This window comes from Coccomyxa subellipsoidea (assembly GCF_000258705.1).
Source record: "Coccomyxa subellipsoidea C-169, whole genome shotgun sequence".
Lineage (NCBI taxonomy): Eukaryota > Viridiplantae > Chlorophyta > Trebouxiophyceae > Coccomyxaceae > Coccomyxa > Coccomyxa subellipsoidea.
The window spans coordinates 162485-177239 of NW_005178032.1; the positions used below are offsets into that span (position 1 = coordinate 162485).

General features: G+C 52.8%; 3 protein-coding genes across 3 annotated transcripts; 1 reads left to right on the forward strand and 2 right to left on the reverse strand.

Annotated features, from left to right (window-relative positions):
* Window positions 1-1370: 1370 nt before the first annotated feature.
* COCSUDRAFT_42814 (FAD/NAD(P)-binding domain-containing protein) lies at window positions 1371-7420 on the reverse strand (the record flags this gene model as incomplete). The annotated part of the gene is made up of 13 exons (XM_005646243.1): window positions 1371-1661; window positions 2022-2174; window positions 2471-2569; window positions 2782-2922; window positions 3218-3370; window positions 3747-3914; window positions 4373-4553; window positions 5202-5371; window positions 5811-5909; window positions 6302-6467; window positions 6705-6829; window positions 7047-7135; window positions 7375-7420. 13 exons carry the CDS (start codon window positions 7418-7420, stop codon window positions 1371-1373), a joined length of 1881 nt encoding a protein of 626 aa, XP_005646300.1.
* A 412-nt stretch (window positions 7421-7832) lies between these two features.
* Window positions 7833-9820, reverse strand: COCSUDRAFT_33546 (Thioesterase/thiol ester dehydrase-isomerase). Its single transcript, XM_005646244.1, has 4 exons — window positions 9636-9820; window positions 9446-9558; window positions 9217-9338; window positions 7833-9033 (listed from the first exon to the last, which is right to left on the reverse strand). The coding sequence occupies exons 1-4, from the start codon at window positions 9770-9772 to the stop codon at window positions 8893-8895; spliced, it is 513 nt and encodes a 170-aa protein (XP_005646301.1). The 5' UTR covers window positions 9773-9820; the 3' UTR covers window positions 7833-8892.
* Window positions 9821-10015: 195 nt separating this feature from the next.
* On the forward strand, window positions 10016-14609 carry COCSUDRAFT_29785 (heme peroxidase). Its single transcript, XM_005646245.1, has 11 exons — window positions 10016-10199; window positions 10298-10393; window positions 10602-10683; window positions 10787-10846; window positions 10949-10985; window positions 11136-11281; window positions 11656-11697; window positions 12247-12344; window positions 12827-12960; window positions 13337-13487; window positions 13830-14609. The coding sequence occupies exons 1-11, from the start codon at window positions 10050-10052 to the stop codon at window positions 13902-13904; spliced, it is 1071 nt and encodes a 356-aa protein (XP_005646302.1). The 5' UTR covers window positions 10016-10049; the 3' UTR covers window positions 13905-14609.
* The last annotated feature ends 146 nt before the right edge of the window (window positions 14610-14755 follow it).

The window sequence follows — 14755 nt, forward strand, 5'->3', positions numbered from 1 at the left end:
AATCCAAGACAACAGGGTCGGTGCCAATTTGCACATGCATGGTGACCATATGGTGACCACACAGCACCCATGGTCATGCATGCAAAAGGTCATGCATGCAAAAGTACTGTTGCCTTCTTATTTTACAAATCAGCTGTGATTGTAGCTTGTGTACAGGGGGCCCACATGCACCTGAGCATTATTCAAATTCGAATTTGAAGTTCACTATATAGCACGATATATCCTGTCAGTAAAAATCCGCATGATAGCTACATCCTGAGCACTTGTGCACCACTTCAACTCTAGAACGATTACCAGGAGCTTGAGCGCTGTTGCTACCTACCCATCGGCACTAATCCTTTTGAGCTAGCTGACCTGCTTCAGCGCTGAACTTGGGAAGCTAGCTGAACATGCAGGAACCAGTCAATCGCATCCGTCTTCCCCACAAGCACACACTAGTGTATTACAATGCATCGTCCAAGTTCTGTACGTGCACAGCAGAAGTGTTGTAGCTTGAAGCCGCAGTGAACATAAATAAAGAATAGCAACAGGTCTGTCCCTTAAGAGCCTGCGCCCCAACAGGGGAACGCCCTGCCAATGCCAATGCCAAGCCCAGTGCTTGATTGCTCAAATGCTTGCCTTAAAAGACACTTGTCCCCCTGATGTGTTGAAATGCTGCAACAAAGAATATAGCACAGCTCTCGAGAGTGATGACAACTGAGTCACCCACAACGCAACTCACTACATCTTCTCAACCCTCCGTGGGTCATCTCATAAAATTTCAATCTGCAGCTACTCCCAGCCGCACGTCTCCCAAAAACTCCATTGCATTGCTGTTCTCTGTGCCTCTTCTCCAATATTAGTGTCCTCTCATCAGGCGAAACTGCTGCCAAAGCTGCTGAAATCCTCCCATTCAAGAAGCTCCAGAAAGAAGAAGCTTCCCTGATCTTACTACACATGTACGGCACGTCTCAACAGTACTGCTAAGCGAGCAGAACTTGCCGAGGAAGAGTTAGCCAGCCAGCAGTAATGGTGATTCAGACTCTTGCCGCTCTGTACCAGCCATCCAGTGACAGCACAGCAACTGGGCTCCTCCACAACGGGCGCCCGAACCCCTGCACATTTTTAAAGCTCTGTTGACTGCTTCTTAGGCCTGTCCGCCTCACTGGTAGCACTGAGCTGGCTCACAGCTACCACGACTTTGCCTATCTCAGGCTGCGATCAGCTCTGGCTCGGGTTCTCTTTTCTCGCCATTCTGCAGGCCCGCATCGCTGAACCCTGCTCCCCTCTCGCTGCCAGCACTGAGCTGCTTGCAGACGCTGGCGTGACTACAAACAACATCAGGCTGCGGCAAGCTGCGGCTCAACGCCCAACTCCTGTTGGCAACCCATTCAAGCCGCCACAAGCTCTGGCTCGGGGTCTGTCTTCTTGCCATTCGTCAGCCCATTTCCATTCTCGGTGCTCAGCTGCTCGCAGACGCTGGCGTGCACCATCTTGATGCGGTAGCGCACTGCCTCGGTTTCGCGGCAGCCGAAGCAGAGCTCGTCACCGGGGCAGAGCTGCGCCGGCTGCCGCGGCTGCAGCCGCCGGCCGTTGAGCCAAGTGCCGGAGGGGGAGGCCAGATCCTCCACCGTGTACCCCCCGGCCTCGCTGTTGCGCAGCCGCGCGTGCGCCTCCGCCACCTGTGTCAGCGCATGTTCTTCGTCAGCAACAGTCTCACTGCAGCCACGTCAGGATTACCAATTTTCCGGTGACTCTCAATGCGAGAACCAGACAGAGACACGGGACGGCACAGCAATTGCTGGTTCAATCATGTCAATCCACCAATGTGTGTTGCCAGGCAGAGAAGCCCACACCTCTAGAAATAGAGCTAGCCGACTTCAAGGTGCAGGAAAACAGCATCAAGCGCTTTTTGCTTCAACATGGGATGCCTGCAGGCAGATGCTACCAGCATGCTAGGTGAGGCGGGAAAGGCCAACTTGAAGTTCTGCAACACGTGCTCAACTCAAGACTATGCCGTGGGAAAGGCAATTGCAACTCACCACAGGCGAGTCCAGCTTCACATCGGCATCGGCGCCGCTGCCAATCAGCACGCCAGCAGTGCAGATCTCCAGGGCGGCCTCGGGGTACGCGATGCGAAGGCCGAACTGATGCCGCTCGCCGTTCTCAGCCGCATCAATCGAGTCCGAGTGCGCCTGCGCGATGGACACAAAAACAAGTCAGACATTAATTCATCCGCAAATGAGACACAGCACGACGTCAGCCTATCTATTTCAAGGGTCTGGCATGTGTTCTGGGACAGGGCAGCAGCACATGGAGCAGGGATTCTCTGCTTGGATCAAGAGCACAAATATGAAGGAGCTGCCACTGCACCAGCTCAGACGCACTTGCATCACAATGTTTGAACTCCTGGTATCTGATCACCCGGGGCTTGCAGAAGCAGCACACTGGCAAGACAAACTGCGACCGCCAAGAAGGCTAAGTTGCTCACCTGGGCGGCGGTGGCAACGGAGGCGGCCGGCACGAGCGTCCATTTCGCGCGCGCGGCTCGCAGCAGCGCCATGTCGTCCGACAGGAACTTCCAGAAGTCCTGCCGCAATCAAACACAGTTATTGGTAATTTTAGGCTTGCAATGCATTGTCTGCCTGTACAAAGTGCCCCTGCATCTTTTCTCAGGCATCCAAGTCTTCCCCACATGAAAGATGTAAAAGAGATTGAAGACAGCGTAACTGAAGTGTTCATGCGTCCTCCACATGAAATAACATCCAGGCATGCCAGGTGTCGACAATAGTTTGGCGGCACCTGCTCGTGGAAAGCCTTGGGCTTGTCATTAACGCGGCAGTGGGGGGCTCGGTCGGCACCGCGCAGCGCGGAGGTGTTCCCTCCCAGCACCCACCCCAGCATCGACGGCATCATCATGTTCATCGCAAAGTAGCCACCCACCTGCACACCACAATATGCCATGTCTTGCACCAGAAAAGAGTGACCAATACCCTGTCAGCAGAGCTCTTATAAGGGCTACAGGAAGGAGTCTGAACATGCCCTGTTAAAAGTAGGCTGACATTCTCAACGAAGGCAGACCTAGAGTGCATATGTGAACACAGTTGACTACTTCAGTGCAGATGCTGCAAGGCGGCACAACGAATTCGGACTCACAAGGTGAAAGGAAGGGTGCAATATAAGCACAAAGGGTGCAACGAGAGCGCAAAAGGGTGCATCCATGGGGTGGGGTGCGCACCCGGCCGGGGTGGGGGATTTTGAGCTGCTTGATAAATTCCAGAGGCCCGAGGCCCTCTCCCAGGTACGCCTTGTAGGTGGACGCCATGATGGCCGCCATGCCTGCCAGGCCGTGGATTGTGCTTGCGCGGCCCAGCCGCTTGTTGAAATAGCCCTGCTTGGCACAGACATGCCGTCATTTGTATGTCATCTGCATTTCTGCTTGCATGTCTGCTTGACAGTTTCCAGAATTCGGTGAATGGGCAGCGGGCACAGGGTATGAAGCTCCTCTGTTGGGCGAACGAGGGACCTCTAAAGCAGCTCCTGAGCACTGTGGAACTGAGCATGACTGCTACCTGAAGCATGGTCCTCTTATCATGGGAACAGAAACTAGGGATCTAGTGGCACTGTATGGTACAAATGACACTGCAAGGGTGTATCTGCCTACCGTCAGTGGAATTGCGTTTTGTGTATACCCTGCCTCTAAGAACGCTAAAAAAGAAGCACGCTGAAAAAACCCTACAAAAAAAACAAGGGACACTCAAGCGCACCTTCAGAACGCCCTCCACATCAAGGGGACGGCCGGAGTTCTCAGCCTTCTCGCAGGCCTCGGACAGATCCACTGCAAGTTGGTATCCGTCCTCAATTGCCATGCAGCCGCCCTGGCCCAGATTGGGCTGCATCGCATGCGCGCTGTCCCCCAGCAACGCCACGCGGCCCTGCCCAAGCAGCGATAACTTGTCATTTCACCCTCTTGTCTAATTTGCCCACTCAAGTACAGGTCCCCATGAGAGCGTTCTGCAAGTTGAGAGTTCTGATCCTCAAAGGCAGGTGACTTCAAGTGTGGTATGGCCTCGGCGCACATGCAGGCTCACAGCAGCGCACAATGGCATCTACATCTCTTGCAGCCAGCAATGGGGTACCTAATTCTCTCTACTCAAGTTACTCAGTAGGTGTGAAGCAGCTGCCAGCGGTCCGTGCTGAGGCAGGTTGCCTTCATGTTCAGACGCATGGGGTGACCAAATTGCTTGTCATCTCAAAACAGGGTCTCAGATCACCAACCCACGTCAACACTGACGTCTACCTGGTGCACAACTGAGCCATCTTGCAACACAACTATTGCATCAATGATTGTGAACACCGCAACCATGCAAGAGAGTCCCCATGCGGCACGCACCTCGGTCCACTTGAAGATGGGCGGCCGGTCGTAGATGTCTCGCCGAATGACGTCATCCTCGGGCGTCGCGCGGATGAGGTCTGTGACCATGTCAGTCCAGTGGCCGAAGATATCTAGCAGGCGCGCTTTCTTGCCGCTCTCCGGGTCGCAGCCGCCCGCCTTCTCCTTGTGGAATCCATACCTGAAGGTGAGTCACAGGTTAGTAACGGTGACTGCGTACTCGCAGGTGACTCAGCGAGCTGCCAAAGGTTTTTAGCTGCACTTGCGAGTGAAATGCCCCTGGTGATGCAGATCTGATCAACTCAGAGCGTACGTCTTGCACAGCAAAGGGATGGCGCCTCATAGGCTTGAACGCAGGCTTCAGATTGTGCCTTTTGAATAAAAAATATGCATGCGTGATGTTCAGGCATTTAAGGCAAAAACTTACGGGCACTTATCAGGTCTTGACAGGGTGCTTGCTCATGCAAGTCAAACCAAAAGCACAGGAGCAAATGCCTGGTGATTTTGTCAAGGCAACCGAAAATATGGGCATCAGACAGGTTTTCACAGGGTGTTTCCCCATGCAAACAAGGCTAATCACAGCAAAGGAATGGCGCTGTCTTGAAGCTGATGCAGGCCTTAGATTGTGACATTGAGCACACAATATGCAAAATTGAAGCGGGCTGTTGCATGAGGAACATCATGCCACCGCCAGCTGATGCCTAGCAATTTGGTTTAGGCGCCAGGGAGAGGCACCTGCCGGGTCTTGATAGGGTGCTTGCTCATGCAAGCCAGCACAGAGCATCACAATCAAAGCACAGTATCACACAGCACAGCAGAGCAGCCGCACCACTGCATCTTGCCGCCGCCGACGTCGGAGGACACGAAGTATTTCCCATTGCCCAGGAACACGCGGTATCCCACGGTGTCGATGTCCGGCGGAGTGAAGTCTGCGATGCCCGTGTAGCACGTGTACTTGCTGTAGCTTGGCTCCGTCTTGCCCACCAGCTTGCGGCGAACCTGCATGCATGCACACAATGCAGGGTCGAAATTTTCCCACGTGGTGACGTGCTTCTTATTCAAGGACACTTGGGCAGTAGAAAGTTGGACTGCAGGAATGAACCTCATCCAAGTATTTGCTGCAAGCATGCTCTGCTGGGGGCACCAGTGGAAGGCCTCCCAGTCTGTCCAGGCTTCAGGCAATATGCCAAACATCTAACACACCCTTGTGATTTGTGGCAAGAACGAGGCAGGATTGCCTTGCTTGCCCACAAACTTTACATCTCTGCAAATATGCCCCCTGTGTCTTCACTGCTTTGCTCAATTTGCTGGCTCAAAACGTGGCCATTCTTGCTTTTGGAGTGGCATATTAAATGCTCAGAGACACGAGGATTGAATTTGCTCATGCTAGCGCATGCAGCGCATTTAGTAGCAGGAGCGCGGCAGAGAGAAAGCCCACCTTGGACCAGATGCCGTCTGCTCCTATGAGAATGTCCCCCTCAAACCTGCGCCCATCCTCCAGTATCGCCGTCACCTTCTTCTGACCGGATGAGTTCACCTGCACCACACAGCGCTGCCTCGTCAGACCAGGTACATCCCAGTGAGTCAAAGACAAATGAGACTATGCATGGCAGGAACACGAATTCCCAACTCACTGGCCGCATTAGAATTTGCCATGTGTGCTTGTATGAGCACAGCAGCACAATTCAGCAGTGCCTCCCCAGCACCGCCCTGTGCAACAAGCTGTGTAGACATGCATGACCAACAAGAACAGTATGTGGGAGTGCCCCTTAAATTACCAAATGTGCACTTGCATGGCAGACCCCTTTATCCTATGTCTGGCTTTGCCTATGCCTTGGGTGTCTGCAGTTCTCTCTCACGATATGTGCCTGCAGCCTATTTGCAGAAGCACATTGGTTCCTAGCAAGCAGGCAGGAAGAGTGCGCGCACATGCTCCTCGTAGTCCACGACGTGGCAGTCGTTCTGGATGATGTCAGCGCCAGCAATGCGTTCAGTCGCGCGCGCCAGAATCTGCTGCAGCTCCACTCGGCTGACCACGCGCGTCACCGGCAGGCCCTTGTTCACCGCAGGATGGAAGGTGTCAAACTTGACATACCTGCACAGGAGCAATACCAGGAATGTTCAATTATGAAGGCTTCAAAAAAGTCCTTCAAAACTACTGACTGTATGCAGCAACCACAAGAGTTGTGCTGGGTCACCGCTTTGCAAAGTTATCTTTTGAGTTTCTGCAGGACAAGCTGGGCAAGTGAGGGTGTCTGCCCAGAAAGCTAGCTGTCTTGTGGACAGCACTGTTCATGTGCAAACATTTTAGAGAGAGGACACTATCACGTACCATTTCCCAGTCTCACCATCACAGAGACCATTGATGCGGTCGCCAGTGATGCAGCCTGCTGCCAGGACTTCCTCTGCTACCTGAGGGTCCAAGGCTTCCAGCGCTGCCAGAGCGTTGCTTTGGATCTGCAAAGCACAACATGGCATTGGCTAGAAGGACCTGTGCCGATTTGCTTGTGACAAAGTGTGACAAGTGCAGGTGTTTCTGGGCACTGAAGCTGCAGCACTGAGAGCATTCAAGTGACATTCTGGTGAAGAACACTCTGTATATCTCTGGAAAAGAAAGATCTTTCCTCTTGACAAGGTCTCAACAGCTAGGAAAGTGAAGAAAGAGCGGGCTCACCTGGATCGGGCCACGATACTTGCCTTCGCCCCTGATAGCTGTCAGATCGCGCTCGAACATCTGCACCTCGAAGCCCTTGTTGAGCAGTCCTACAGCCAGGACGAGGCCACCAATTCCAGCACCTGCTACGAGCACGCGAGGCTTGCTGCTGGAAGATACACTGTCCGGGGACACAGCAGGTGCTGCTTCCTTCGACGGTGCTGTTGCTGTTGCGGAACAACTGACACGAGAATTCGCCTGCTGATCTCTTTGAAGGAGCCTGTCAGCTGACCTGGCTCCCTTGCATTTGCTGCCAAACAGTCCCAAGGGACTGGGCATTACGACACACCGGCCTGTCTGAGACCCGTGTCCTTGCGTATATCTTCGTGGGACATGTTTGTGCATCATCTTGTCTATTTTGTTATTATTAGCATGCACCAGGGCAGAATTTTGTTGGCACAAATGCTGATCCGCTACCAGTGGCTGGCATTCAGATATTTCCTCGTGCGAGCGCGCGCCTCCAACGGCGTTCCTGCCGTACAGGATCCTGCAGAGAATCTGTGGGATCGGGAGAGAAGATGCAAATTTGGGGTGGCTCAAACACTGCTGCAGGATCAATGTGCCTGAGGCTCAGATACGCCCCACGCCCAGTAATCCTCATGTGTGCATGCGGCCTGTCACTCGCCGGCGCCGCGGTGCGCACCGTGCACGTGACTGCGCACTGCAGGCCGGTGCCGCTTTGATGGTATGGTTGGTATCATGCATGCTAAGAAGCTGCACTGATCTATGTCTGCATGCACTTCCGCTGATCTCACATTGGAATCTTTGAGAGACAGGCCCAGCCTTACAAGGCACCGTCCTGTGAGCTCAGACTCTGAGTGCGTCATCATGGATGTCCGCCATATCCTGATCTAGACATCGAACAGAGACAACAAGTACTCTGGGCATGCGCCCGCTAAGAACGCTGCCTGCTGTGATCGAGGGCAGTTTGCTTTTCACATAAGCAAGAGCTCATCTCCGCCTCTTACGGCCCGCGCTTGAGGCTGCAGCGCTCTCCTCCGGCGTCCCCCATCTCAGGCAGGCCGGCCGCACGCACCGCATGTCACCACAGCTGTGCACACACCCTAAATCAGGCGCAGGGGGGTCCCCATGTGCCAGCCAGCACACCAGCCGATGCACCCCAATACGCATCAGCCCTCGTTCTCTGTGCACCAGTGGATATATTCTTCCAGTCTTTTGCCAAGACAGGAGTCTTTTCCTCTCTGCGCCTATTACTCTCCTGACAGTATCGTGTATGTAGGTGCCCATCACAATGAATGGGTACCCTTCAAAGTGTATCAACCTTCTTCCCGCCTCTACCTTTACAGGCAGTATCCTGGGCTGCAATCGTGTACCGCATTCTACTTCTTGCTTCAAGGCCAGATCTGGGCTATCCAGCTGCTGTTCCCAGCCATCCTCAACCAGCATCCCATTTACTGCTCGTGCCAGCAATTGCCCAACCACCTTGGCCATAGGAGGAGTGTCAGCAGCCTGGGTTGCAGGCTTCCAATCGCCAGTGTAAATAGCACCTGCCACCTTGCGCCCCAGCGTAAGATCCAAGATCACAGTATGGATATCCAGCTTGATACGGAAGACTAACTTGGCTAGGTCTTCCCTTGTAACCACGGAATCAGGGTCCAGCAAGTGCTGTAACCCAGTCCAAGGAACCGCCATATGGAGTACACCCGCACAACAGAGCAATCTTGACACTCAAGTCTTTGAGGTAGCTATCTGGCTGGTTTATCTTGTTCTTGGATATTCCATGCCTGAAAGATGTCTAATTGGATTGCGTCTATAGCTTTGTGACGAGCTCAGGAAAGGCAGTCCATTACTGCTTCGTGCTGATCAGGGCCACTGCCACGCCGTCAACAAGCACCGTCCCAGAATCGCTCAAACACTCTGTCTTGAATGCTACCCTCGAGTCTGACACGCTGTCCACTGTTATGCGCGCTATCACAGACTCCCCAGCCTATATCACAAACCCACACAAGCTTTAAGGAACCCTCCGCAAGATGACAACGTTTGCCACTACACATTGCCATGCGTGCCCAACTCTTCCGATCTCTTGTTGCCAAACGCCAGCTCAGTGGGACTGGACACACATGCACATTGCAAGGGAGGAACATGCAGGGGCGCAATGGGGGCATCGTACCAGAGCTGGCTTGCGGAATTTCAGGGTCTGGGAAAGGTAGATGGCTCCAGGGAAAGTGGATCCGATCAGGGCTGGGAACAATGAGGCGCAGAGCACACCAGGTAGCACAGGCCCCTGAAAGTCTGCACAGGACAGCACTGCACCTTAATACATGCAGTATGGTGTCTGATCCGCGGATTTGCAAGCAAGAACAATAATGCATCGTGATGGAAGTGGGCAAGAGGTCTACTTGATGCCTTGGCTGCTTTGCAGTCTGTGTGGATGGGATTAGAGTCGCCTGTAGTGGTCACAAACGATCGGATATCATCCTGTGAAAATGTCCGCCGACACTCGAGAACGTCCCTGTAGAACATACTCACCCATTAACGTGGCTTCAATAGAGTCATTGAAATACGAAGTTGTTAAGGATATGCCCTTACCCGACCTGAAGCCCTTTGCTGGATTTTTCAGAAGTGCAAACACAGCTGCGTACAGTAGTTGAAAGCTTTTGATTAGGTGATGCAGCCAACAGACGCAATGACTGTCCAAGGAAGGCTCCCGATGCTTTCTTCAGCATTGACGCAATGCCCCTTCCGCCCAGGAGCACCCAGAACACTTGATAGCATTGTCACTTATCATTGATTGAGGCAACAAAGCTCACCAGTGTACATGAAGACAAAAAATAACATTGATCCAAGTAAAATCCCTCCGTTTGTTCAGCCCCAGCAAGGTTATCTGATGTGGCAAGGGAGTTCGCAAATTGGCACCCTTACGATCTGCCCTGCGAATCCAGAGCGCCAAAGCTCCAGATCGCTTTGCAATACATCTGGCCATTGTACTGAAATATAGCTGCGATGTTCGCGTCGCTACGGCTGCTGTCCAGGCGGACCCTGGCTTCACAGGTGTCCCGCATTCAGAGCATCGCTCAGGCTCCGGTACGTCAGTTTTCTGCTGAGGCAGCTGCTACAAAGAGCGGAGGGTGGATAAGTGGAGGAGGAAAGTGGGTGAGTAGCGTTGAAATTTTTTGTTATTACGCCAAAAATAGCCAAGATGCCCTGCTGGCTAGTACCTATGGGGATTCGTGTTGGTTGTGCCTGTGCAGGCTTTGCTGTTCGGTGCAGCAGGCCTTGGAGGCTGGTATTACGCCAAGGAGAATGATTTTGTTGGTGGCGTGACTGGCAAGGCGCCGTCCTCAGCGGTGGGTTTGCCCAGAGGACCTCATCTTCCATCTTGGAAACCCTTCCTTCTCACCTGCCCTGCCTTGAATTCACTTTGCCAAAGATCTTCGTCTTCGAGACGCAAATCACGATTGTATATAATTGTGGTATCGTTTCTGGAACTGGTGCCAGCAATGGCTTGACGCTTGACCAAGGGACTGATCTTTGTGTCTGCTGCCTTCAACACAGCCAACTGTTCCCGATTATGACAAGGTCCGCAAGGCGATCTCGGATCTAATGGCGTCTGACAAGGCAGAGGAGTACGATGACGGCGAGTTACTTCTTGTATCTTCACCTCCATTTTCAGATGAACAAAGATTGCATTGGCTGCAAGGAATATCAAGCCCTGAGTGACACCTGATGTGCAATGTCAGGCTCTTTCGGGCCTATCCTGGTCCGCCTGGCATGGCACTGCTCTGGGAGCTATGACAAAGGTGTGCCTCTGCCTCTTTGTCTCCTGTGACTCGTGGTTGGTAACCTGATGCCCTCCTAAATATGCTTCTAACTATATCTGACCAACTTTCCCTGCACTGCAGCTTCCAACACTGGAGGCAGCAATGGGGCCACAATGCGGTAGGTCTGCATCACCTTTGCGCTTTTGCATGCATTAAAACTGCAGCAGCCCTCAACAAGCAGATGGGACATGCCGTTTTTCTGCTGCATATGTGCCTGAGATTTTGTTCTGCCATGTGCTAAGACTTCTGGTCCTACATGTCCATGCAGGTTCCCGCCCGAGAGCGGCATCGGTGCCAACAAAGGACTGGACGTTGCGCGCAAGCTGCTGGACCCTCTGAAGGAGCAGTTCCCCTGGATCTCCTACTCTGACCTGTGGACCCTGGCAGGCGCTGTCGCCATCGAGGAGATGGGAGGTGCGCACACACATGCATCCTTCTTCATAATGTTATCCCAGCATCTGGACTTGAAGTTGATTTTGTGAGAGGGATGCAGACAGCAAGGCAGTGCGGGCGCACATGCGTGTTCTTCCATCACCTGCTCTAGACTTCTAGCACCAGTGAGAAGCGCCCTCTCAAATGTTGGCCTCGAGAAGATATAAATCTGCAGTAATTTGAAGAGGAATGCGGACAGCGAGGCAGAGTGAGCGCCAGAGACAAGAGGAAGGGCTGCCTCAAAAGCGGATATGCTGCCGTAAATGATGCATGCAAGATGCATGCGTGCATGCTGATGGTATCACAGATTTGAAGAATGTGGGCTGTATCTCTGAAGGATGTATTGTGCTCCTCAGGCCCCGAAATCCCATGGAGGCCAGGCCGCACCGACCAGCCAGGTGCCTTGCCCCTACCCTCCCATGCTGAGACATCTTGCTCTGACCAAAAGAGTGACATGCATCTTTAAATCTGCATATCTGATGCTGCAGCATTCCCTTGTCATGAAGCTGTGTGGGTGCCAGTGAAGCCCTCTGCGCATGCTGCAGTGCAGATGCAGGCTGCACGCCAGCCAGGGATCTGAGAGATGGGTGCTGCAGACAGAATAACAGTCACACAGTCCTGTCAGTGACACTTACATCAACTGCATACAATGCCATCATCTGCAAGCAACACACGTGAGAGTTTCTGTGTGTATGCTTTTTGGCCATTCATCTTTGGGTTTGCCGACCTGTGATAACACTGGCTCCGGCTGGCGGGAGGCGGTCCAAATACTGAGCACCGTGCCCACGGTCAAAAGGGTCTTGCTTGGATCTGGCGAGTCCGTCAAGGGTAAAATTTTGTTACCCTTCACATGCAGCTTGTCTGCAGACTCACCTTGCCTCTGGCAGGGAAAGCGTGTAACATTAGTAATTTTGATAGCACTAGTGAGAGAGTGGGCTGGTGTGCAGACGGCAAGAACTGCCCCCCGGACGGTCGCCTGCCGGACGCATCTAAGGGCGCTCAGCACATACGAGACATCTTCTACCGGATGGGCTTCAACGACCAGGTATGCACTCTGCACCCCTCGCCCATTACACTATCTTGGTGCCAGGAAGGAGAGGCTCGGCTCCACCATTCCTGCATGCACTGTGCTATCATGCAGTGGTGCAATGAACATACCATGCAGCCATGGGAGGCTACTAGAGGAACACATGTAAGCATTCCAGGACCCTGCTGGCCCTGGCTAATAGGAGAGGAAATTTCATATGTGACCAAAGGGCACGTATGCATGAGCTTTATGCATGCCGAGGCCCCCCAGAGCCCTCCCTGGAAATGTGACATGATATTGTCACATGATAGACTGCTTGTCGTGGTTTTATTTCTGTGCCATGATGCAAAGCAGGCCCCTGCTGAACCTGCTTGAACACAGGACGATGTCGTGTGTGACCCAGTCGGCATGCATGCATGCATGCCAGGCCCCCTGCCATACCTCAAGTAGGCTGGGGCATTAAAATACCTAAATTGGCATTCTTGGTGCCTCCAAAACAGGAGATAGTTGCGCTGAGCGGCGCGCATGCGTTGGGGCGCTGCCACCGCGACCGCAGCGGCTTTGAGGGCCCCTGGACCAACTCGCCCATCACCTTCTCCAACGAGTACTTCAAGCTGCTGCTCGACGAGAAATGGTGCGCCGGCATGCTCCCTCCCTTTTCATTTTTCAATTATCTGGTCCCAGTATTCACATGACCTCTCGGTGGGGTTACCTGTTCCTGTTGCTATGCATGCTGTCTGTGCAAAGTGCGCATTGGGTGTTTTGGATAGACTAAAATGGCTATCAGCGGATCTGGCAATACCTGTGTTGGCTATTGCGGGGTTCCATTATGGCTCGCCAAGACTCCTTGACATGTGTCCGTGTGGAGATGTTTCCTGTCCAATCCTTGACTTCATGATTCAATTTCGCATATTTCCATGAACTTGCTGACAGTGCACTGCAATGCATGCATCAAGGCATGCTCGACGCAAATACGACCGATGGTGAGATTGCCGGTGATATACGTGCAGGAACAAGAAGAAGTGGAACGGGCCGCTGCAGTATGAGGACAAGACGAGCAAGGCGCTCATGATGCTGCCCACTGACATGGCACTTGTCTGGGACAAGAAGTTCAAGCCCTATGTCGAACTGTACGCCAAGGACGACGAAAAGTTCTTCCAGGTGTGCACTTTCCCTTTCCGTGCCTGCTATGAAGACACCTTCAGTGTCGCTGACTACATGACTTGATTGACTGAAAGCTTCTTCTGCCCTGAGCATCATATTACATGATGCCAGGGGATTATTGGCACGTGTTGCTGTGATCACCTGCAACTCTCATTCTCAATTTGATAGTGTGGGATCTTTACTCCGTTTGCTCTACTGTGCCTCACAGCCCTTTCATATCACTTGGCAGTCCCGCTTTTCAGTGTCTGCGCTGCTTCTCGCGCTCTTGTGCTTGCCTCCTGCTTGACACAACAAAGGTGTTCAAATGTTGTAATGACACACATTGCTGACTGGACGCAGGACTTTGCCAAGGCGTTCTCCACTCTGCTGGAGCTGGGAGTCCCTTTCAAGGAGGAGCTGCCCAACAAGGCCTAAACCTGTGGCGAGTTCAAATATACAGATTGGCGCTGAAACAGTTCCCATGAGCTGCTGATCACATCCCAATGCCCCAATGCCCCATTTCAACATGCGCACTGCGTGTCAGCATCCTTGAGATACGTGCCGCACTGGACAGCAGGATTTCTCCTGAGCTTTATCGGCTTCGTCTCTGGCAGGCTTGCAGGTTCTGGTGCATGCACTGCTGCAAGGGACTGCTGAGACTGCCTTCTGCCACAGCATCCCACCATCTTATCTGGTCGAAGTTTCGCGCATGTTCTGAGCTTGTTTGGAGCCGCATGCTTATGGATTACATGCGGTGGCTTTGCTGCAGAGACTGAGTTCTGTAGGGGAGCAATGGGTGAATTAGCCTGCTCCCAGGGGCCAGTTGGGGTCAGACAGAATTGCTACCGGTACCGTGAAGAGGTGCTTCTCTTTTGTTGAATGTCAGATCTTTCCTAAGAATAAGGGAGAAACAAAAGCACTCACTCAGGTTTTGCCAAAGTATCATATCGCACTGTACAGCATATATGTAGCTGTCTTGGGCCCATCGTGGCTTTCAGTTTTTGGCACAGTGTTGGTTGTACCAGGATCTGCAGCACGTGTGTATCAATACCTCCATTTGGGTACAGACCTTGACTTTTGGTGTAGTGCTCCTGGGCTCACTGAATTTTGCATGATGCTTGTAAAGAGGTTCGGCGTGATATGTGGCGCGTGCTAGCATTTGCCCCTGACAGGATATTCCTGCCGGGGGCAAGGTGCGTCTGCAGACAAGCTGCAGCTGCAGGTGAAATTGTCATGTACTCAAACTCTTCATGGATTTGCCGCTGGCAAATATAAGCAGAAACCAT

Excerpts from the sequence above, each read along its gene's own strand:
- COCSUDRAFT_33546 (XM_005646244.1), bottom strand. The coding sequence starts at position 9,772 with ATGCTGAAGAAAGCATCGGGAGCCTTCCTTGGACAGTCATTGCGTCTG. Across the intron at positions 9,559-9,635 it reads AGCAAAGGGCTTCAGGTCGG|GGACGTTCTCGAGTGTCGGC; the intron begins GTAAGGGCATAT and ends TATGTTCTACAG. Across the intron at positions 9,034-9,216 it reads AATTCCGCAAGCCAGCTCTG|GCTGGGGAGTCTGTGATAGC; the intron begins GTACGATGCCCC and ends TTTGTGATATAG.
- COCSUDRAFT_29785 (XM_005646245.1), top strand. The coding sequence starts at position 10,050 with ATGTTCGCGTCGCTACGGCTGCTGTCCAGGCGGACCCTGGCTTCACAG. Across the intron at positions 11,282-11,655 it reads CGCCATCGAGGAGATGGGAG|GCCCCGAAATCCCATGGAGG; the intron begins GTGCGCACACAC and ends TGTGCTCCTCAG. Across the intron at positions 11,698-12,246 it reads AGGCCGCACCGACCAGCCAG|ACGGCAAGAACTGCCCCCCG; the intron begins GTGCCTTGCCCC and ends GCTGGTGTGCAG.